General features: G+C 40.9%; 1 protein-coding gene and 1 long non-coding RNA gene across 2 annotated transcripts in view; one reads left to right on the top strand and one right to left on the bottom strand.

Annotated features, from left to right (window-relative positions):
* rtn4rl1a (reticulon 4 receptor-like 1a) overlaps window positions 1–19,765 on the bottom strand; it is a 94,333-nt gene extending 74,568 nt beyond the window's left edge. Inside the window, exon 1 of the mRNA XM_027006424.3 lies at window positions 18,411–19,765. Within this exon, the coding sequence (XP_026862225.1) occupies window positions 18,411–18,423 (13 nt within the window). The 5' untranslated portion in view covers window positions 18,424–19,765. The remainder of the gene's footprint in view (window positions 1–18,410) is intronic.
* LOC145652368 (uncharacterized) lies at window positions 11,328–17,385 on the top strand. The gene is made up of 3 exons (XR_014118549.1): window positions 11,328–11,689; window positions 12,283–14,836; window positions 14,951–17,385. It is a non-coding gene; the product is annotated as an uncharacterized LOC145652368 (long non-coding RNA).
* Window positions 19,766–23,728: the final 3,963 nt, after the last annotated feature.

Below are 23,728 nucleotides of genomic sequence, written 5' to 3'. Positions count from 1 at the left end.
TAAGATGAAGAAAATAAACTGTAGTACGGCGATGCACTGATAAAGTTAGGAAAGGTTGTACTGTAGAGGCTGCAGGCCCTGAGGCTCCACCATCGTAGCCCTTTCTCCTTCAGCCTTCAGCCTGAGCTGTGGCCATTGGTAACCTGCTCTCCTGCTACAGCCTCCATTACTGGAGTGTGGTAAATAATCTCAGACAAAGGGGCCTGATCAATACCATATCTAATCATTTCCTATAGCACTCTCTCCTGCTGTTTCTTACACACACACACACACACACACACACACAAATATATATACACACACACACACACACACACACACACACACACACACGCACACACACACACATGCACGCACACACGCGTACACACGCACATTCTCTCAGTCCATTCTGTCTTTTTTCCAGTTATCAATTTTTCCTCTACCTATACCTCATCCTCTATTTATTTATTTTTGTTTTGCTGGTTTGCTGGGAAGTAGCATGTAGTGTGTGTGTGTGTGACTGTGTGTGTATATATTTTGTGTATATATTTGTGTGCGTGTGTGTGTGTGTGTGACTGTGTGTGTATATATTTGTGTGCGTGTGTGTGTGTGTGTGTGTGTGTGTGTGTGACTGTGTGTGTATATATTTGTGTGTGTGCGTGTGTGTGTGTGTGTGTGTGTGTGTGTGTGTGTGTGTGTGTGACTGTGTGTGTATATATTTGTGTGTGTGCGTGTGTGTGTGTGTGTGTGTGTGTGTGTGTGTGTGTAGTTATGCATGTAAATGCAGGGTTAGGTGAGGAAGCGTTTGAAATGCGCAGAAAAGAGCCAAGCTTATCATGAGAGGCAGACTGCCACAATGCTGACTCCTAAATCTGTCCCCCAGATGGATGTGGAGCTGAGAGAGACGCAGTGAGCAGAGCCGCCACCTCGCTCAGCCTCAGCGCTGCAACTCACTCACACCAGGACTATTTGTTACTTTAACAAGAGATCCATCAGCATATGCTTTCTCTGTCAATGTGTGTGTATGTGTGTATGTGTGTATGGGGGGGGGGGGGGGTAGATGGGTAAGAAAAGGAAAAAAGAAAGATTGAAGGAAACAAGGCAAGAATGAAAGAAGGACAATAAGAAAAGAAACCTCAAATGTTGCAGAGAATAAAAGAAGAGGAAAGTGTTCCGTAAGCTTCCATTCTTCCCATCAATCTCTGTCATCCTGGGACTCTGTGTGAACGTGATTGTGCATGTGGCTGTCAGCAGCCCTAATCTTTACGGCAGAGGCATCCACATCTCCCTGTCCTCTTCACACGGTCCGACCCGACCTTCCACACAGCGCTCTCCCATTCGGGCCTTCACCAGCTCCACCTATCCGAAGCCCGGAGGTATAAATCTTTAATGGCAGGCGCATTGTGGCCGCACGTCGGGTCTGGCCAGCCATGCACAGCGTGCTGCTGCATTATTCACGTGGCCCCTGAGAGAACGGCCCCCCCCATACCCTTCCCACCGAGGCCCTTGCTGAAAATGCTCTGCTGCGGCTTCTCCTGCACTCTGCCCAAAACATGCTCTCGGAGCCAAGCAGCAGTACTCTGAACACTCTGCCCTTTTCTGAACAGACCGCAAAGACGTGGAACATTTTTCCCGCAGAAGAGTGCAGTGTAGGTGGTACTTAATTGCAAGGAAAGAGAAAAAGTGGACACGCGCCACACGTTTCTTCTTTAATTTCCAGTGATTTTTGAATTTGAGATGTAAAACAGCCCTAAATTCAAATTTCTTTTTTCCTTAATGGTAAACCTGGTCTTATTCTTAGTATAGTGTAATTGGGTCAGTTATAATATGGAATTTGACTTTAAAGCGTGCTTATTGTTGCTGGCTGGTCATGAACACTACCCAAACAAGTTTAGTGTCATATTTTCACATTGATGGAAAAATTGATGGTCTTGTTATTGCACATCCATAAGATCTGTATTCCACCTGAGATAATATCAGACAGGCGACACTGCATGCGTGGCTGTGCAGCACAGAGCTGTGTAGATGAACGCATTCTTTGCATTCTCGTCTGACCATGCATCAGTAGTCTGTTAGTTGTGCAGCTGAGTCTAAGGTCATACTATTACAAGAAAGAGGTCACACTGATACAGCTGCCGATAAACTGACAGAATGAATGCCAGAAAGCACAGTTTTCTCAAGTCTTATTTTTCTCTCACCTTTTCTCCTCACTTTGTGTTCATTTATTCCTCTAATTCTGTCTCTCATTACCCCTACTGTTTGCTCTGTTGTCTATTACGGCAGCTTGGCTTTTCTCCATCGCTGGGTTTTTTTGCTCAGAGTCACAGGAGACGCTGGGTAGTATATGCATATCTGCCACCGGGGATGATGGAGCAGGGGAGACAGAAACCAGAGGTGTGAGCACACATCTGACAGCCATACTTTTTGTCTTCCGGTTTTGTGTTTGTCTCTTGAGATTGTAGGAAAGAGTGTGTGCGTGTGTGTATGTGTGCGTGCGTTTTTTTTGTTTTGTTTTGTTTTTGTGCGTGCGTGCGTGCGTGCGTGCGTGTGAGTGTGTGTGTGTGTGTGTGTGTGTGTTGGTCATGTGTCACTACTATCTATGATAAATTCAGTGCCAGGCACAGATGATGGTATTTTTCTCACCTGTCTTGCTGCCGCTGTGTCTTCCTGCTATTTATATTGGTTTAGTTAGCGTATGTTGCTTAGCCCAGAGTGCGGGTGTGGCTTAGAGAGCTTAGATTTATACTGACTGCCACTAGGATGTGTCCTAAAGTTCATTTTGCTCCTTGTTACATCTCCCCTTCCATCTTTCCCACCTTCCTTTTCTTCACATACTTGTGAACCTTTTGTTTCTGCTGTTCCACTTTCCTTCCCTCCGCTCGCATCTTCCTGTTCACCATCTGTCTCTCTTCGCCTATCGCACTGCTTACTGCTGCTTTGTCTCACTGTTTCTTTATTCCACTGTTTCCCTGTACGTTTTGAGCACTCATTACACTTCATACAAATAAAAACACAAACATGTACATACGAACATCCTCAATAAAGTCTCTCTGTCAAACTGGTGAGGTAGTTTATCTCATCTGTTGTGAGAAATGGACCTAAAAATATTTGACAGTAACCTTTTTTGTTTTGTTTTTGTTTATTTGGGGGGTTTTTTGTGCATGAAAGCCTTTCAGACTCAGGAGTATCTGTGTACTCTGAAACAGCTTAATAGGTAATAAAAGCAGGAGATCTTAAAATTTCTTCGAAAAATCACCAGAAAAATAATACCAAAATACATTTTTAGAATGCTCAAGTATTGTACATTTTCATAGTACTTAAAGCCATTCTAGATTCTAGAAAGAAACTCTCTTGGGAGTATCCAAAGATATAACACACACACACACACACGCACAGAATCCCCTCCAACCTGCAGGGGAGCAGGGCCTTTGTCACCCAGAGGAACATCTATCTCCTCACGGCCAATAGGTAGAGGGCCTGGAGGCTGCACTAACACACCTGGCCCCAAGGAGTTCCTATTTTCCTGTGCCAAGTCATGTGATCACTACTGAAAAACACAGAACAGAAGGCATCTTAGACACTCGCTCGCTGGATTAATGCCTTAGGGTGTCCTAACCTTTTTACAGAGATGAGGAATGCACAGACTCTATACGAGGTAGAGCAATTCTAGAAAATACAGAGTATGAATGAAATGACCAGACATATGTTATAGCCTAGTGTGACAGGTTATTGGGGGAATACCGTAGCTATGATGTCTGAAATCAAGGTCCTTCAGTTCGCTCACACAAAAGGTAGCAGTAAATTATTTTTTAAAAATCAAAACATGAAAACATGAAAGTAAGTATACTAACATATTATACTCCTGTGCTGAGAGTGGGCTACAACAAAATCTTTAGGACCACAATAAAAAATTTGTGTCACCTTATCTAATATGTTAAGTAGGCTGTTAAACATCACTGCTCCATAATTCACGTTCATATATAACAACTGGAAAAGTAGTGTGTGAGTCCAGAGATGAATGAGAATATCCAGTCATTTTATATAGGTGTAGGTTGCAAAACTGCTATGTTTTTTTTTTTTTTGGTTGCTTTTTAAGAAGTACACCAAATACAGATGTCCCATTTTGAAGTAGTTTGCAGAGAGAGGGAGTGAATTGGATTTAGGGTCTATACCCCAGCACTGGGTTTGAATAGGTCCAAAACCCATGTAATCAACATTTCATCTGTGTCACTGGTTTCCATGTTTAAACCTCAAACTGAATCTATCTGCTGAAAATAACCAAGCATGTACCCTGACTCACCGAAATGAGACACCAAATGCCATTTTTAACCAAAATGTGGTGGAAAAACCTATGTGCACAATCCAAAAGAAAAGACACCCAATCTCTTTCTGAGGTACTTTGTGCAGCCAGTCAATATCTGCGTCAGTGGAGATTCATTTTCCTGCTCATCCAGCCCCAGCACGTCACCGTCCAGAATCTCTGGAACTCTTACTAATATCCTTTTATAATACCAGAGACTAAAAGTTCTAAAGTGGGGCAGATGAATGAAAGGGCACACTCTCTGCATTACATAAAGACTTTTTTTTTTTATTCTTAGTAATCATAAAGTTGGCAGGAGGGATCATCCCGGATAAGGGTTCTCCTACCAGCTGTTACTCTCAAGTATTTTCCTCTCTGTTCTCTCTCTCTCTCTCTCTCTCTCTCTCTCTCTCTCTCTCTCTCTCTCTCTCTCTTTTTCTCGCTCTCTTTCTTATTTGCACACACACTGCATCAGAGAGAGATATGAAGTTTAAGTACAGGTGTCTTCTTATTAAAAACACCTCCCTTTAATCTTCTCCCCTTTTTAGAGTTTTGGTGAGTTTTGTTTAGACAGATTCACAATAAAAGCAAAGTAACAGATTTATTTCAGGTTTCATTTATTATGTCAATTTTTTTTTTTGGTTCAACAGATGAAATGCATTTCATTAGTGATGGCAATGCCTTTTAATCGCGTGCTTTGCATCAAACACTTGGGGCAGCCTTCTACAAGCAAATTTAGTACACTACCAAATTTTGCTCAGTCCTCCTGACATAGCTGATGTAACTCAGTCAGATTTATGGGGCTTCTCACTTGGACACTTTTTCAGTTCATTGCAAAAGTTTTAGGGCTTTGCAATGCAGTACTTTTACTTTGTCGTCTTTAAGCCATGTTGCCACAACTCTGGATAAATACTTTGGGATCAATGTTCTGCTGCAACCAGGTTTTACCTGGCTGATTTCTCCAGGTTTTGCTCCAGTATTCCTATATAATCCTCCTTCTTCATTACGTCATCTTTTTTCCTGAAGTGCACTGATGCCCCTCTTCGAGCAAAACACCTCCATGACATGATTCAAACAGAACACCTCCATGGCATGATTTAAACAGAACACCTCCATGACATGATTCAAACAGAACACCTCCATGGCATGATTCAAACAGAACACCTCCATGGCATGATTCAGGCAAAACACCTCCATGACATGATTCAAGTAAAACACCTCCATGACATAATGACCCCCCCTCCTCCACACATAGATGCTTCACAGCTGGGATGGTGTTCTTTGGATTAAAAGTCCCCCCACCTTCTCTCTTGCTCTCCCTCTCTGTATATGTGTGTGTGGGGGGGCACAGTAGAGTACTGAAGTGAGGCCATTGTTGTCTTGATTATCCATTATACAGTTAACCTTTTAAACAACAGTGTGTCCTTCATAATAGATTTATTGTGCCTAAATGCAAGGACAAAGTAATCGCTAAAGTTGTAAAATTTAAAGAATTCATGCTGTGACAGGAATTTTAATGAATTGTATAGTAGAATGTAATACATTTGTATAGTGCAATGAATTGTTTAATTATTCATGTTTTTTTGATATTAAGAATGTTCTATACTGCATCAGGTTTGTTCTTTACTTATTTATTACCATATAACATTTTCATAGTTACTTCTTTGAATGTTATGAACTGGACTGTCCTTAAGAACAACCATAAACACACACACCTGGCAGATTATGATTTATTACATGTCCAGTTCAGCCATGTGCAGGTCCAGTAATGTGGAGGCTCTCGGTTGGGACTGGAGAGACACTGGAATTGGTGCCAGAGGACCAGACTGGCAATAGTAAAGCCCTGCTGAAGGTTAAGCACCAAAAGCCCGCAAGAAACACAGAAATAACCCATATCAATGTTCTATTGTTCTGGCTCCATACTGTAGTACATTTGAGATTAAACGAAACAAAACAATGAAAAATAGTTTTGATTGGAAAGTATTTCTATTTATATATTGGTTGATCCATATGGAAATCACATCCCTTTTTATTTTTTCATTACATGGGAAAAAAAGGTTTATAATTTAACAGTTGACTGCCCAGTTGTTATCTGCCGATGTTGGTAGTTGTTGAGATAATTCAATCTGAATATAAAACAATTTAAAGAACATTTTAAATTATAAAACATGTACAAACTTCTTTCCACAGAGGAATCGGGGACTTTCTTCAATTCCATATTCTCTCTCTCTCTCTTTTTCTTCTCTTTCTTTCTCTCTCTCTCTCTCTCTCTCTCTCTCTCTCTCTCTCTCTCTTTCGCTCTCTCTCTCTCTCTCTCTCTCTCTCTCTCTCTCTCTCTCTCTCACACACACACATTTACTAACTCATTCTACTAACTCATCCATCCATCCATCCATCCATCCATCACACTGGCCCAGTAATATCCTATCTGCATTCTCATTCCCAGAGCTCTAAAAAAGCAAACTTCAGACACCCACCCCCACACATACAGCCGGGCTAGTCAGAGGCAGACAGGTTGAGGCCCTTTTTTTGGTAAGCTATTGAAAAGCACAGAGGCGCCAGCCCAACAGCTGAGTTTGAACCTCACGCAGAGTTGCTGTTCTGGCGGCAGATGGAGCGTTATTGCGGTCGATTATGCAAGCAATGCCACTGTGGATGCCATCACCAGGCTCTTTCTTAGCACAGAACAGCCCATGCTGGAGAACTTCACATACACACAGCAAGATTTCTGAGATCACTGCTACCGTCAGTGGATTCTTATGCATGGATATGTACTAAACAAAAAAGCCGTTGATTTCTTTGAAAAAAAACCTCAGCGCATGCATTCACTAAATACCTTATAAACTGAATAATTGGGAAAGAGATACCATATTAAGAAAGCTTTTACTTTTTTGCCCTTTCTTTAAAAAATAACTGCATGTTTGTAAAGCAGTATTGCACTGGCCTTCTGGTAATTCTAGAGAATATTTACTTCCAACATTTTTCTTTTTGAAGCAAAATCCGTTGTTTGGCAAAATAAAATTGCGAAGTTTGAGTCAGCTGTTTCTCAAATGTGAATTCTATTTTAAGAACTGTGAACTATCCAAATAGCAGTCATGTTCTCCTTTTCTTCTTCTTATTTAAAAAGGAACAAAATAAGAGAATTTCTGCTGTAAAATATTTCAGCAATCTAGGAAAAAAATGTTACTAGATGGCAGTCTGTATTCTCCATTGTTAACATCTTTTCTATCTTGTGTATGGTGGTAGTCAGTGTAAGCTGGGAATAGTTGTGTTATCCTTGGCTAGCCGGCTGAGAGTCAGAATCTGAATAGGCTTTCTTCACAATGTCACAAGAGAATCATGTCAGAATAGAAGATATGTCAGAATGGGAGCAAGATTTTCAGCCTGCGTCACACGAAAGCACAATGGAAGATTCTGCTGGTATTGAAATTCTGCTTTTCATTCCAGTGTATAGTTTTGCTTCACTAAAAATTTGGATTTCTCTCAAGTTTTTGAATAAACAACAAATTAATGAACAAGAAATACTTTTTTTTCATAGCCTTTTTGCTAATCTTTAGCAATGGCTCCCATTCATTCTTGAGGACAGTATACAAGACAACGGCTATTAATCTAATAGTCCACATTGGTGGAGTTATTTCATTGGCGCACCTACTGCACTTATTTATGGGTGCTACATTATTTAGGAAGATAGGGAGTGGTCCTGCTGGCAAGAAATTCTCCCTCCTACGGAGCTGGCTGGATGATTGTTTCCATAATTGGACTACAACTGCAAGACAAGCTGAGATCAATAAAACACACTTAATTCGTCACAGCAGAAGATGTCACGTTTTTGTGAAACACAGAGCTGCGGTGGGCTTGGGGCTAGAAAGCAGAGGGACCAAGGAAGGGGGAGGGTGGGAGAGAAGGAGGAGTTCAGGAGCAGACTCAGCTTTACCATCAGACTGGGAATCCAAACACACGTTAATAATTCAGCAGAGATGGAAAAAGAGAGCGGGAGGGAAAGGGAAAGAGGGAGAGAGAGAAAGAAAGAGAGAGGGGGAGAGAGAACAACACAAAGTGATAGAGGAAGTAGGGGAGAGAGAGATAAATAGAGAGCAAGAGCGAGAGAGAGACAGAGAGAGAGAGAGAGAGAGAAAGAGAGAGAGAGCAGCAGATATAACTCTAAAAGGCTGCAGATGAGGCTAAGGCAAGGCACAGGGTAGCCCAGCCCGGTTGCAGGGGTCCAAACATGAGATGAACAGGTGACGTGCTAACGACCCAGTCAATAAACACAGCTATCAATCGACCGACACATCACTAACAAACAGATTCAGTTTGCTAACAAACATGCACTGCATTTCTGTTTCAGTGGAGGTGCTCTCAAAGTGTTGCTGCTGTTCAAAGGTTTCTGTGGCAAAAAGCTGTGAGCTGCAGTGTTTACTGATGGAGGCATGTGTGTCAGTTTGAATAACCATTATAGTTGCACAGTGGTACTCATATTAACCTGCCCTTGCCAAAAGCCCACAGGCAGCACTGATGAATCTTGCTTTAAAAGTGACATGTGGGACCGCAAAGCACTGTGTCCACTGTAAGTCTGTTAGTGAGGCAGTCAATCTTAAACCTTAGTGAAGTCTGAACCCCTGAATGCCTGGCCATGGCTGACTGCTATGTGTGCATAATTGACTGCTTGTCAGTAAATGCCAGAATGTCGAGAGCATGTGAAAAGCTGCTTCCCCTCAGAGCTGTGGACCAATAAACACAGGATTTTAAAAAAGCCCCGAACCCAGGAAATGGTTGTTTTTGGTACAGTAATGACAAAAATAACTGCTAAAAGAAGCAATGCATGCATTTTCCCCCATTTTTTCAGTGAGATCTGTGGTGGCTGTGGTATACTGCAACTCTGACATGCCTTACAGTATATACACTGAAAACACTGAATGCATGTCAGAGCTGCAGTATGCTGCAAAGATTAAAATTGTTCTGCATAATTTTGACAGTAATTATCTACATTTTTTTTATGTGAATGCCGTGATTTGTGATTTATCTAAAACACTCAAGAAGAATACGTGAGATCAGGTTGATTTCAACACACAATAAAGCCATGTGTAATTTATCATATATATATATATATATTCTTCTGCAATATGAACATCATAAAGGATGCTTGTTTAATCAGTGTGATAATGTTTAAAAAAAACAAAATGTAGTACAGCACTAACCATGAATATAATGGGAAGAATGCTTGTTTCAGTGTTTTATGTCGGACACGTAAGCTAGCTCTCCTGAGTACTGTGAGAAGGGTACCACACTAAAGTTTCGCTGACTTGTAAGCAGGTCCGGCGCGAAGAATCAATAAGCAAGGTCAGAGTATGTTTGTGAAGACAGCGTTTCCCCAGAGGTGGCCGGCTTCTGTTTTCTGCATGAATGGGCATGAATTTAGGCCTGTGTGTCTGTGTGTAGTGAGGGAGAGATTTTTTTGCAGTACAATCTCAGTGCCGAACAAACAGCGATGCTACACTGGGTGATGGTAAATTCCGCTCTGTCCTCGGCACCTACAGCGTAGCAGAAGATGGAGGTGACTGAGACTGTTGCTTTTCCAGGCCATTGCGCTCAAATATTTGGAGTCATCACTATTACTGTTTAGCAACTTTATGCATCATTTAGAATAATAAGCCATACTCAGCAGATCAGTATATATAAAGGTGCAAACTACTGATGACTGCACCATTTTCATTCATATGGAACATTTATATTTCTCTTGTGAAAAGAAAACCCCCCAAAAGAAACCATATTTGTATGAGCCATTAATTAAAATTAGAATTATACACAGTCTTACCAATTAAAAAGCAAAGTCTTCATGAAACAAATGAACCAGTGCACAGTGCACATTTTGAACATTTTGTATATGGGTGCTCCTGCTAATGCAAATATTAATGGAACACTGTTTCCAAGAAGCTGCTAATCTATAGTGCTCTTTTATATAAACTCTGTTCATCCATGCTTATATACTGTACCCTCCCAGTTGAGATTATCCCATGAGATTACACCATCCAATCTTGACAACTAATCCTGAATTTTATTGCACTGCCCTATTGACTGCTGCATTTAGCAACACACTTCTCTTATTCAAAGTCGTTTAGTCTGAGCTCATTTTTGAGGGATCTGACAATATACTGAGCTGCTTCAGTTTGAGGACATTTACTTGTCAGTTGTACCTTGTACAGTAGAAACAAAAGACCTTTATTAACATAGTGCCCACTTTTCAGGGGAAGAAAAGTAATTGGGCAAATGGACATAATCTTAAATAAAACTCATGTTAAGTACTTGGTTTCAAATTGTTTGCAGATGATGACTGTGTGTGTGAGCTATTGACATCACCACCCAGTGCAGATCATCTCCAGTGCTGCTCTGCCTGTCATGGAGGCTTTTTCTGTTCCTGCTTGTTTGACAGCTTTTTCTGCCTTTGATGTTGTCTTCAGCATGTAAAATCCATGCTCAGTTGGATTTGGCTCACCACACAGACTTGCCCAGCCAGGAAACTTCCATCCTTCGGCCCTGAAAAGCTGCTTCCGTTTTGCAATACGTTTCAGGTCATTGTTTGGCTCGCTGGTGCACTGTAATCTGCTCCATTGTGAGTTATAAGGCAGTTGGTCAGATCTGAGCAGTTCAAACGCTCGGGTGCACTTTAGAATTCACGCTGCTGCCATCATCAATCCGATCACATTAGTGAAAGCAAGTGAGTCGTACCTGCTCATGACTTCGTCTTCTACAGATGAGGTGTACTTTGGACCATGAGATTTTCTTTTTGCACTAACTAATGAATCAAAGACACAGTGGCTAGGAAGCAATTTGGCAGGTAATTACAGGTAATTACTTGGGCCTCCCCTAAAATGGGACAACTATGGATAGAGCAGGCTATAATTCCAACATAGCTCAGCTGAGATGAATGCACATCCTTGATTTAAGAGTCTGCACTTTAACTAATTACTGTTTCTTTGCCTGAATACAGAACCAAAACAACAAAATGTACACTATGCAATTACTTTATTGGGTTTCAGTGTAGGTACATTTCAGTCTGGATAAAATAGTAATAATTATGTAATAATCATACTTCAAACTGTGCATATCACATCTAAGCACAACGTGGGTTTCTCCAATCAGAATGGCCCAAGCGATTTGTGTAACGGTGAGCGGTAAGGAGGCGGACGCATGCGCGGACAAGAGCGAGATTTATTAGGGGCAAATCCAGAGTCGTAGTTTCTGGAGTAGTCCAGGGTCATACAGCCAACACGGAGAGTACGGGGATACGTGATACACAAAACAAGGGCTAGGACAGTATACACAGGAGCTAGGAATAACAAACCAAAAACACACGAAGGCAAACAGCGGAAGCAGGCTATAACAGAAACTAGGAAGTAAAATACGGAGGTAAGGAAAAACAACACGGCTAACGTAAACGGAGGCTTCTAAACACAGACGGGCTTACATACATCCAATATATTCAAACCTAAACAACCATTCAAATATCCAAGCTATGAACAGCCAATACACAGGGCAAACGACAGGGTTTAAATACATGAATACAAGGTAGAAACGAGGAACAGGTGTGGAAAATCAAACGAGGGGCGGAGAAAACGAAACTATGGGACTAAAATATACAAGACGGAAAACATGGGGCATGGACGCTGGGAGGGATTAATCGAGACAATTTCAGACTGTGTCGCAGAGAAGAAATGCAGACTTGACATACGGACCACGGTTGCTCCAGTGCTAATCTTGTATCTGTGTTCTCTCAGTAATCGCTTGCGCTGTTACATCAAGCTGTTAACAGCTATTAGTGCTAGTGGCTTCCCGCGTCTCTTTCCTCAGCACATCTTAAATTCCGTTATACCTTGATTATTCTAATCTTACACACTGTCCCTGATACACATATATTGTCTCTCTCTTACGCTCAAACTCTGTATCTCTGTCATTCATGCACAGACACACATGTGACCTCCACTCTGCCTGTCTCCCTCTAGGAACCCACTGAGTGTCTGCTGGAAGCTGTTATGTTCCAGGTCCAGTGTTTCCCGTGGCGGTCCCAAAGGCCTCTGCAGCAGCTGCAGTCTGAAGCTCTCCGGAGCCCTGGTGTCCCGGCAACACATGCTCAGCAACTCATGCCCGGCAACATACGCCCTGTTCTCAGAAACACTCCACCCAGACTGTGGCAACATGCACTCAGAATTACTACAGCACACAAAAACATACTCACTCATGACATGAGTTCCATACATGCTGATACAAACATACACACTGGCAAAGCCCCTGAATCCAGAGCTCCACATTTATGTCCACTAAGCGCTCTACTTAAAAAACACTCCACCATCTATTACTCTCATTCTCTCTTTCTCCGTCTCTCCCTCTCTGTCCATCTCTCCCCCTTTGTATTTTCCTCCCAATTTATAATCATCGACTCATAGACACCAGTATCTGTTATAGTCCTTCAGATGGACTGCGCTGTTATGTTGTGTGCGTCTCTAGCCCAGTCCCAGAGCCCCAGCACGGCAGTGTGCCACACAACACACACTCGGGCTGTGCTTCAGTGCTCTGTTAAGATAAGCACACTGGACCGCAGCGGGAACAGCCACACTCTATCTCTGTATTCCCATCCTTCAGGTCAGCGCTGCTGCTAAACAGGGCACATATCCATTTCATCTATCCAACCCCATGCTGGCAGCCTCTTATCCTGTGTGTGTGTGTGTGTGTGTGTGTGTGTGTGTGTGTGTGTGTGTGTGTGTGTGTGTGTGTGTGTGTGTGTGTGTGTGTGTGTGTGTGTGTGTGCGCGCGCGTTTGATATCTCTTCCACTAACACTACTTCCTCCCTCATTCCTGACCAATGAAGTGGATGCCCTGTCTTACAATTCAATTAATCTGTCAGCCCTCCCTGACTGAAGAATATGGTAGAGGGTAGCATGTAATCATGCTGCAATTTCAAAAGAACTGATGTACCATGCTTACATTTCAGCATTTGAAAACTACTCTGCATGGTGCCCTTGTACTGTGAGATCAAAGGTCAGAAGCAGCAAACTCCCGTGCTGTGTACATTTCTGAACTTGGCAAGCTTAGTTACATTTTATTAAGCACATTTTCATACATGTAGTCAAAAGATGTATGAAAACTTAAGGATTTGTACCTGTTAGAAACTGTATTTGTTAAAGCAATGCACATACATCCAGAGAAGCACTTAAGTCATACACAGACCGTGGGAGTACTTCGGTTGTACCCAAGCAGTGTGCAGTTGTTGTTTGGTCACAGTATAATGGCAGTTCTTTTAAACCCATTTGTTACGCGTTCATGTTATTGGAGGGGTTTAAGGATTAAGATGGTTTGGTTTTTTTAATTTAGATTAGGGCACTGTTTTGTTTTTTCCTTTGGCGTCATGCAGGTACTCGATCCAGGTGATGGATCCCGTTTTTGTGTGTTTGTGTTCACTTCTCTCTCTCAACTGCTTTTGTACTTAGTGGTGTTGTAAAATGGTAATAATCTCCATATCATTTGACTTTCATGTGGTTGCAGTTGTTTGACAGTCGATGGAGTCATTATCATGTCCATCCTGCCTAGACTTGGGGCTTCCCTGTGGGCACGTAACACAATTTTTTCGACAGGCTCAAAACGTGGGATTCAAGTGATTTACTGAGCTTTGGCTAAATATATGGGGACAAACATATTTCAACCTTACATTTTATGCTAATTCCTTGATAGATTCTCACACAATACCCAGTCAAAAGAAAACACGGTGTTTGAAAGGCTATGAGCATATTTCCTTCAGTAACTCTTCTATATGGTTACAGTTAGCCAGCGTAAATCAGCTTCTATTCTACACTGACAGAGGAGTTGATGTTATCCAGCAACCTTTGCTGGTCATTAGATTGAATGTGTTCCAAGAACAAACACCAAAAGCACTGCAGAAGTTGTGTGCTTATGTGTGGGTGTATGTGTATGTAGGTTTTTAAAACTACTGTGTTCACTCTTCACTCCGCTAAGTGGTTTGAGTGCTCTTGAATCAGTGAGTTCAGTTTTGGCAGATGTGCAGTGGCATGTGACTGAGTTGTCAACTGTATGTGTGTGTGTGTGTGTGTGTGTGTGTGTGTGTGGCTAAAAGCAAGAAAGAAAAATGGATCCTACATATTGTGCTTGTCTCAGTATGTGTGATCTACAGTGTTGTGTGAAGGATGGGAGCTAAACAAAGATTTCTTTAAATGTGATTGTAAGGATACAGCCTTGGATGAATGCATGCTATCTGTATGTGTCTGTGTGTGTCTACGTGTAGGTGGATGCAAATGTGAAAGCTTGCAGTCTGTGGTGTCCTCACAGACTCAGCTGTACTTGAAAGCGAAAAGTAATGAAACTGTTGAAAAATCCAATAATCCAGTAGGCCACTTATGTGTCTTTTTTCCCTTTTGTTATAGCCATACCTTTCTCTCTCACTCTCTCTGTTGTCTGTTTCTTCTCTCTTTCTCGCTGTCTGTCTGTCCTTTTTGGTGGGCAGGACAGCTGCTGATGAGTGCTGGCTCTTTGTCCCTATCCTCTGGGGTGAGTAAAGCTCCTCTGATTGGGGTCTAGGTGGCAGAGCAATGATACAACCCATCCTCTCATCCTTTTGCTTCCTCCATTACCTCTCCTCCTTGCTGCACGCCCCTCCGCCAGGCCCGAGCCCTTGGAGTGGCTGTGTCCTGCTCTGCTTCAGAGGGACACGCCTGTAACAGAGGCGGTGAATGTTTCCCAAAGACGTCTGGAAAGGAACCGAGAACAACACCCCTTATATGCCTTGTGCTCTGCTGGCGTTAGCCACTTCCTCCAACAGAGGCTCAGCACTAACCCCGTCAAGCTACCTGAGGCAGAGTCTGACAGCAGGTAAAGCAAAGAGGCAAGAGGCAAGAGGGGGCCGGCGGTGGCAGGGTACCCACATCCTTGAGACAGCCTCGCCTCTGCTCTTCGGACGTGACACCACACTCTTCACCGCGGCAAGGGCCGCCCTCGGGGGCGGGGACGCCATGGCTCGGCTTTCAGATCCTCTCCTGCTAGGCCGAGATCTCCCTGTCCCCATTTCAGCGTCTTTATGTCGGGGCTAAGGGAACACGAAGGCTGCCGTGTTGAATCAGCATTCCAGCTGGCTCCTGTCATCAAGCGTTCCTTGATGTTGAAGGTGTACAGAGTCTTTTCTTCTGCCAGTGCTAGAGATGCAAATGGGGGTGGTCGTGGGAGGGGCACCACGAGTGGAGGCACCTCACTCTTTCTCCTGCATTAAATAATGTTTAACTATATTCTTTAACTGTGGGGATCCAAGGAGAGCTTCTCATCTATTTCTAAATGCTGTTTTAGCACGCTCAAGTCCCCTGGTTAAAATATTCACAGTGACATTTCAACACAGATGGGAGCCAATACTGAATGGGCACATTTTCTTACTTTAATTTCCAACAATTAAAAAAGAGAGAAAAGATTTCACTGTGCCCAAAACGGTTAGGTAATGTTCAATTACCAGAAAGGCAATGTCTATGGCAGTCAGAGGGGTGTATTTGCATGTGTGTCCCTGTGCATGCCGTGAAATTGACCATGATCTGCCTTTAAAGTTCATCTCACAGAAATACCATTCAGCATGCTCCACTCCACGTGTGCACTCCACAAACAGCCCCCCTTGTGTCCTCTCCAAAGCTGCTTCGCGTCACCGCTGACCTTTCGGCATGTGATTACCCTCTTCATCCTCCCCCATCCATTATTAATCACTTTACGGGCGGCGAGACAACAGGCCTCTGTTTGTTTTCTTCTTCATCGCCTCCTAATTATCATCGGCTAATGGCCCGGCCTTCCCACCCCTCCGATTTAATTAGCACTCCAAAGTGGGAGAGCAGTGCAAACGTTCGCCAGGAGTTCAGGTTAATCATCTGCTTTGGATGGAGAGGAAGCTGGACGCAGCTATTTTTATTGTGCCGGGGCCTCTGTAAGCCACTACAGCTATGAGGTAAACAGCAAAGAAAAGGATATCTTCCCTGGCAAGAGATTAACCAAAGTCTATATCAGTGTGGCCTTGAGTCTACCCTAAACTGCTAGGTACTTCTAACCACTGAAAATGATTTTAACCGATTCTCACTGCTGAAAATGCTCCAGTCAGGCTTTGTTTCGAAACCCTGTCAAAATCGGATTCTTTTTTCACAGTTCAGATAAGAATCTGATCTCCTGCACAAAGTCTAAATAAAGCACGCACAGAATGCGATATTTCCAGTGCTGTGCTTTTTAGCAAATGATCACAAGCTGATAGATTGTGCAAACATGCATTGGTGTTAAAACAACAGACTTGGATAAGAGCAGTGAGCACTGAAGCTTACAGTAGAATAGCACATAATATCAGCAAAAGGTTGTCAAAGTCGTAGTTGCTCATTTTCACAGTATGTAAAGTTATGCAAAGTGCTGTCAATTCATATTTCATGCCTGGATCAACTTACTGTTCAGTGTGGCTTTTTAATTGAGATCACTGTGTTTTCACAACACCCTGCAGACACAGCACATGTGCAGTCTGCCATGTGCACTTAGATAAATACAACATTTAATATCTACTCATTTCAGAGGTAGTAGGGACAATTAAAGTATGGATACTGCCAATGTGTTATTGCTTGCAGTGTGATTCCCATCCTCGTATACGAGCAAACTCACAACACACACATGTACGCAAAAACGCAAAAGCCTCATCGTCTGCATCATAAGTGTTCCCATGGCCTCTGACCCCACAACTGTGCAAGAAAAACAGTGCATTCAAGTAGTGATGTAAAAAACCTTAAGCACATGTGTCGGCACATCCTCTGAGAGGTGCGCCTCACTAATTGACCACAGAGCTAACTCATAGCTTTAACCAGATTCATCCCCAGTGACATGAGCCACTGTGCCACACCCCTTTTTGCCGACCAGGATCAACCTATAGCCTCCCCTGCCAGCAGAGGAGCCACAAATGGTCACGACCCTCCTAATTTGCCATCTTTTTTTTTTTTTCACTTTGTGTATTGTGTTTTCAAATAGAGAGGCTCAGTGACATCGCTGATCTGCCAGCTGAACATTAGTGAAACTTCTGTGAGCTTGCAGAAATATTTAGATGCAAACATAGATACAAATAGAATGCACAATTAAGTGTGAGTGTGTGTGTGTGTGTGTGTGTGTGTGTGTGTGTGTGTGTGTGTGTGTGTGTGTGTGGTGGTTGTTTTGTTCTTAACATAAAAACAAAAACTAAAAAACATTGAAAGAAAGTAATACTTATTATTTAATCACAGCTTCAAGTAAAAAAAAAAAAAAAAAAAAAAAAAAGATTAAATCATTAAATCCAAGACAACTATTACGTTTAAGTTCAGCCCCTCCTTCATGTAAATTAGCACCCCCCCGTGGCAGAAACATAAATAGCTCAGTCATGCCCTGAATGTTTCTAATCATAATCTACAAAACTTGTTTCTGTTGTGGAAACTACAGTGCCACCTCATGGGAGCCCTATACGAAATATTCACCCAGGTCTTTTGTTTAATAGCACGAAAGTCAATCTTCCTGTAATTACAGTATTATTGCAGTCTGTACTAACACTCATAGTTATTATTATTTTCAAGTAGACCTACTATGTTTCAGCTTTGTTCATTTTAAGTAAATTCGGATCACTGCCATGATCCGATGGCAAGATAGGTGGTCTCTTTGCTCTGCCTCTTGGGACTTTAAAATTATTACCACTATTGGACTAAAATTACTGTAGGCTATTTATGAAGGTTCGATTAGCTGTCAACTGCAGTGCGGCACTGGTAGATTCTTTATCAGAATAACATTATGCGATATGACCATGAATATTTAATTCTCGAGTTAAACGCTATAACTACTTAAAGCGGAATTCCATCCCTGGGACACCGGGCAGGTAAACTGTCTAAACCACGGAATTCAATATTCTACCTTACAGGATCATGAAAAGTCTGAAACCGATAGATGGAACACAACTAACCCATTTAGCGATAACAGTACAAACATGTCTCTAAAAACGCCAGCTGTCCATACTCAGAAAACATAAATCAGGCTACGATATACATCTTGTTAATGTACATCCAAGGGAAAAAATTAGATGTTGCCCTTATCAAAATATTGTTCTTACCTCGCTTAAACATTATGAAAATGGCGTGACCCTTTGCTGCGAATTCCCGTCAAAATATACGTGTCATATTTGCTCTTGCACTGTAAAGGGCTACTCCGCGTCCAATATGGCCAAAGTTATAGCATTCGCGCTGTCTTCAGCGTGCGTTGACTGGGTGGAGATCTGGATCACCTAAAGCATAAGAACTGTCTTGTCCCAGGTCTCAGGTAGAAAATAAAATGGGAAGCATCCTGAAACGGAAACCTCACAAAATCTTCAGATCCTCGAGGAACATAAATCTGAAAGAAAATGATTCCGAATAGATATGAAGATAATGTCCAATGCACAACAGTCCGTCCGCTTCCTCAACCTACTTCAGTAATTACAAATAGACAAATTATAGGGTTCAAATGTTGACATTAGAAGATGTCCGATAACGTCAAACGCCGCAGAAACACACGCCAAACTAGTACTTGGCAGAGCGCATCGTATACATCCAAGAAAAATTCCGTGCACTGATTGGATTTCTATTTCGGAGATGCTCCGTCCGGTAGTATCTAGGCTACCTCTCAGTGAGATGCTCCGTCCGGTAGGAGCTAGGCTACCTCTCAGTGAGATGTTTCCTCTCTGTCGACCTCTCTTACCTCCGTCAGAAGTCGTAAAGCTCTACTGAGAGAAGTGAGTGGGATATAGTTGTTTATCCTACTGCGCTTCGTGTTTTTCTATCTCCTCCTGAGTCCAAGCGTTGTAGTCAGCTCTCACACGATTACGATTCTCACACGAATTAAAATGGAAAAGAAATCAGAGAAAAGTGTCTGTACATTTGAATATTATTCTCTTGTAGCGCTCTTGTGTTTTGATGTAGTTTCCACGGAGGAGGCGATGAAGCTGTCTGCCCGTGTCCTTGTCTCTGACGATAAAAACAGAAAATGGGCCAGCGGTGAATTCTAGGATGAAAGCGTACGCCATTAAACTTATTTAGGATAAGTTGTTTTAAAAGTTATTTTGTCTCGTTATTTTCTACGCATAGAGTCACACTGTCAGAAATTACAATAAAAATGCATGCCTTATATATTTAGCACTTCTTTATTTATTCAGAATTTAAAGGATTGTATTTTCCATTAGGCCTACAATGCTCAATTTTAAAACTCAGTAAAGCCACAATAAGAAATTTGAGCCACTTTGGTATATAGGCTATTTATGGTATACATGACTAGGTTTTTAATTACCATTTTTTACATTCTTTGTTATTGTTTGTTTTTGTTGTTCTTTTATTCAAAGCAATTCATTTGATTTACAGGAGGAAATTAAGCACCAGTTACTTTCTTTAACACTTTTATTTTTGACTCAACAAATTCTTGCTAACTCGTAACTGAGTTCACTTAGTGCATAACCTAACTGTTCATCTGTTTCTCATGTAATTGATTTCTGTAATAGGTTGGCATTAGTATAATAAATAAGGCCTTTGAGTTAATTTGAGACTGCTGCTTTGAACTAAATTTATGTTGAGAACAAAAGATATTCCCAAAGGCTCAGTCCTCTCCTTCTGATGGGAGAGTAGGCCATCCCAGCCTCAACAGAAGCAAAAAGTTTTTATCTGTCTGTTTGCAGGTGGGAATAGTTAATGTTCCATCTTACTATTCCCTAACAGACATCTGCCACACCCTCATCTCACAATTCATAACATACTAGTATCACACACCAAGCCACAATACTGGCTAAACAAGGCTAAAGATGCCCCTGCATCTGCAGTTTTTTTTAATTATTTGTATTAATCTCTTCAGTTAAAGGTAACTTTGGCATGACAGTGATATATTACATAATTAAACAAAAATTATACTGACAGCAATATCAGTATGGGATCTTAAAGGACAAATTATGTGTAAATATATATCCAATAGTCTACGTTCTAGAAGAGAAGTTCTAGCTATTGTAGTAATCAGAATAGAATTGCAGGCCATTTACATTCTCTAAAGTTTGAGTTATCAATGGTCTGCTTTATAATTCTCTCTCATTCTCTCTTTCACACCCCCCCCCCCCCCCACACACACACACCCCACCCCACTGACACACACAGTCACTATCTCAATCAGTGGGTCCATGTAACACATGCATATAATCTCCAGAACATTGCATAGGAGTGGTCTGAGTGTGTCTTTATCACAAGGCTTGTAACACATTTCATTCCACGTGTGTGATGTTTCATACTTCACCTGGTTTGCATTCATACACTCTGTACCTTACCTCAAAGTGGATTTTTTTTGATAAATGGCTTGTGAAACATTTATATATTTCGATATTTCATATGTTTGTTTGCTTTCTACACATCATGTGGTGATGACATGAGGAATGTTGGATGTTTATATTTATAGAAAACTAAGTCTCTCAGCACAGAGATTAAACTGCTGCAAGTCTCTGCTGCTTGCACCTGTTGGTGAGCTCTTATAAACTATAAATAACCAATAATTCCATATTTGCTAACAGTAGATCAGAAATATACATTAGTTGTGATTTTTTAGAACCTGTAATATACTGTATGTGTGTGTGTGTGTGTGTGTGTGTGTGTGTGTATGTGTGTTTGTGTGTGTGTGTGTGTGTGTGTGTGTGTGTGTGTGTGTGTGTGTGTGTGTATATATATACACACATATATACATACCCACAGGATCAAACAGCAAAGCAATTTAATTTCTGTGGTGAGACACTTACTTACTGCAAGCCTCACAAAGTGATTTCATTGTGTTGAAAGAAAAATCTTTTTGCAAATGAATCCATATACTTGCATGACTGAATGAATATACATCAATCATTTGGGGAGAAGAAGGGCGAGATGACAAGCAGATCATGAAAATGGAATCAAGACCCAGTTGCGTGTCGAGAAGCTGCGACGTTCTGGCTGGTTCTCCCTGGGGGTCTAATCGACAGCCAGGTACCAATGTTTGTGTCTCAAATGAGCAAGAGCCCTTACATTAGTCCACGGTCATAGCACTGACACACTTTTACCGCCAGTTTAACACTATAGATGTCCCAGCTTTCCAATACCATCGAAACATTCATTTGGGCTTTTTTTCTTATATGCTGAAGTATAATGGCAACACTGCCATAGACATTATTAGTAAAAGTTAATACCTGATTTTTAGATAACTTATGTATGTTCTTATGTAGAAACCCATTAGTAAGTGAATAAACAGAAAAATGTCATTTTTAATGTGTAAGGCATGTGTGCACATTTTCTTGGGGATTGTGTAGAGAACAGGACTGTGTTGTACATGAATTATAGAGTTAGCTGGATTGGTTTGTTGGTGATTTGATATGATCCTAGATTTTTCCACTCTTCGAAGCTGTCATTAGACTTGTTGCCAATACTAAAAGTCCCTGATCTCACACCAGCAAAGGAGCAAGATTGCTCAATGTGAACAAGATTAGATCACAGATTTAGAAGTGTTTTCTCTCATCTGTGGCCACTGCATTGTTTTGGGAACAACCCACTGAAACAGACACAATTATATTAATATGTGTTTGTAATGAGTGTTTGTGGTCCAAGTACATGATACATGGTCCAAGTATGTCACAAGATTGCCGATACCATTTGGCAAATGCTAATCAAAAGGTACCATTTTATTCAAGATGAAACTGTGTATGTGTATGTGTATGCCACACCACAATTCAACAATAGAGTTGTGTAGTGACAGTAAAGCAGACAATGTACTGATTAGCAAATATTTGCAATGATAAACACAATTTGAATTTGCTGAATTTAGTAGCCCAAAGAGTGTTGTGTGCTGAGCAATCATAAAAGTGTGCCTCTCAAAAATAATTTACTAGTTCTCATTATAACATTAGTGTAGGATACTAAAGAGGGCTTTTACTCTACCATGGGCAAAGTTAAATTATACATGACTTTGAACATTTGGACATTGGCATAATGGTTTACTTCTTTTCTTGGGAAGCAGTAGCACAGTAAGAGCTTGTATGATCCCAATAAAGCAGACTTTGTTTAAAAAAGCATTTTCTTAGCATATATTTCATAACAAACATCAAATGAAAAATTCTCTATTGTTAAAGCAAAGTAATTAATACCTCTAGATTTTCATTTTATGTGTTCATGCATCCAATTAGATATAGCATTGAAAAAATAATGATAAAAAAACATTTAACAGAAATTAAACTAATCCAACAATAACATATACATCAATTAACAATAAAATATACATCAATTAACAACAAAATATACATATATTTAACAATAAAATATACATTCATTTTAACAATAAAATATACATCCATTAACAATAAAATATAAATCATTTTAACAATAAAATATACATTCATTTTAACAATAAAATATACATCAATTAACAATAAAATATAAATCATTTTAACAATAAAATATACATTCATTTTAACAATAAAATATACATCATGTTAACAATAAAATATACATTCATTTAACAATAAAATATACATCAATTTATTAGCTAATTTCTGCAACCCTTCTTTACACATCACACCTGCTTTTGGTGTATTGCATTTAATGGTTATTTTGATTAATGTCTGAAATCTTAAATTACTTAAAATATCTGCTCCCTTCCATCTACAATGACTTAAATTGATTTGAGAGGGGAAATCATTAAGAATTCAGAGTATTCCGATGGATCTATCAGGTCAGTCTATATTAATTAGATACTTCCTTAAGGCAAGATGGTGTCCATGTGCTTGTTGGCTAGCCATCACCTCATACCTGTTAAGCGTGTTAAGTGTATGGTCATGGTGTTTGTTTTTAGTTGTTTTTTTGTGTGGCTGTCTCTACTGTTTTAATCTATGATTGCCAATATCTACTCTTCATCAGAATGTCCACTGTGGACATACAAAGTTGTAATTTTGGGGAACAGAGTTACTTTAATCTAAACAGAGTTACTTTTAATGAAGTTCACACATGTTACTCCACTGCTGCGCTCCCTTCATTGGCTCCCTTTAGCTGCACGCATCAGATTTAAAACTTTGATGCTTGCCTACAAATCCAAAAATGGACCAGCCCCTTCATACATGAGGTCAATGGTCAAAGCCCGATTTGTACCTCAAGTACTTCGAACCTCAAGTACAGCTCGGCTCATGGACAACAAACATCGAGACTATTTTCTGTCCAGGCTCCAAGATGGTGGAATGAACTCCCACTTGCTGTCCGGACAGCAGAGTCCCTTGCAGTCTTCAAACGCAAACTGAAGACTCATCTATTTGCAGAATATTTAAAGGACAACTGACACTGTATTGACTGACTAATTTAGTACTTATTGTAGGGCACTATTTATGCTTTTTAACAAACTCTAGCACTTATTTTTTAT

This window comes from Electrophorus electricus, chromosome 19 (assembly GCF_041902795.1).
Source record: "Electrophorus electricus isolate QZ-2024a chromosome 19, ASM4190279v1, whole genome shotgun sequence".
Lineage (NCBI taxonomy): Eukaryota > Metazoa > Chordata > Actinopteri > Gymnotiformes > Gymnotidae > Electrophorus > Electrophorus electricus.
This window is presented reverse-complemented; position numbering and strand designations above follow the sequence as displayed.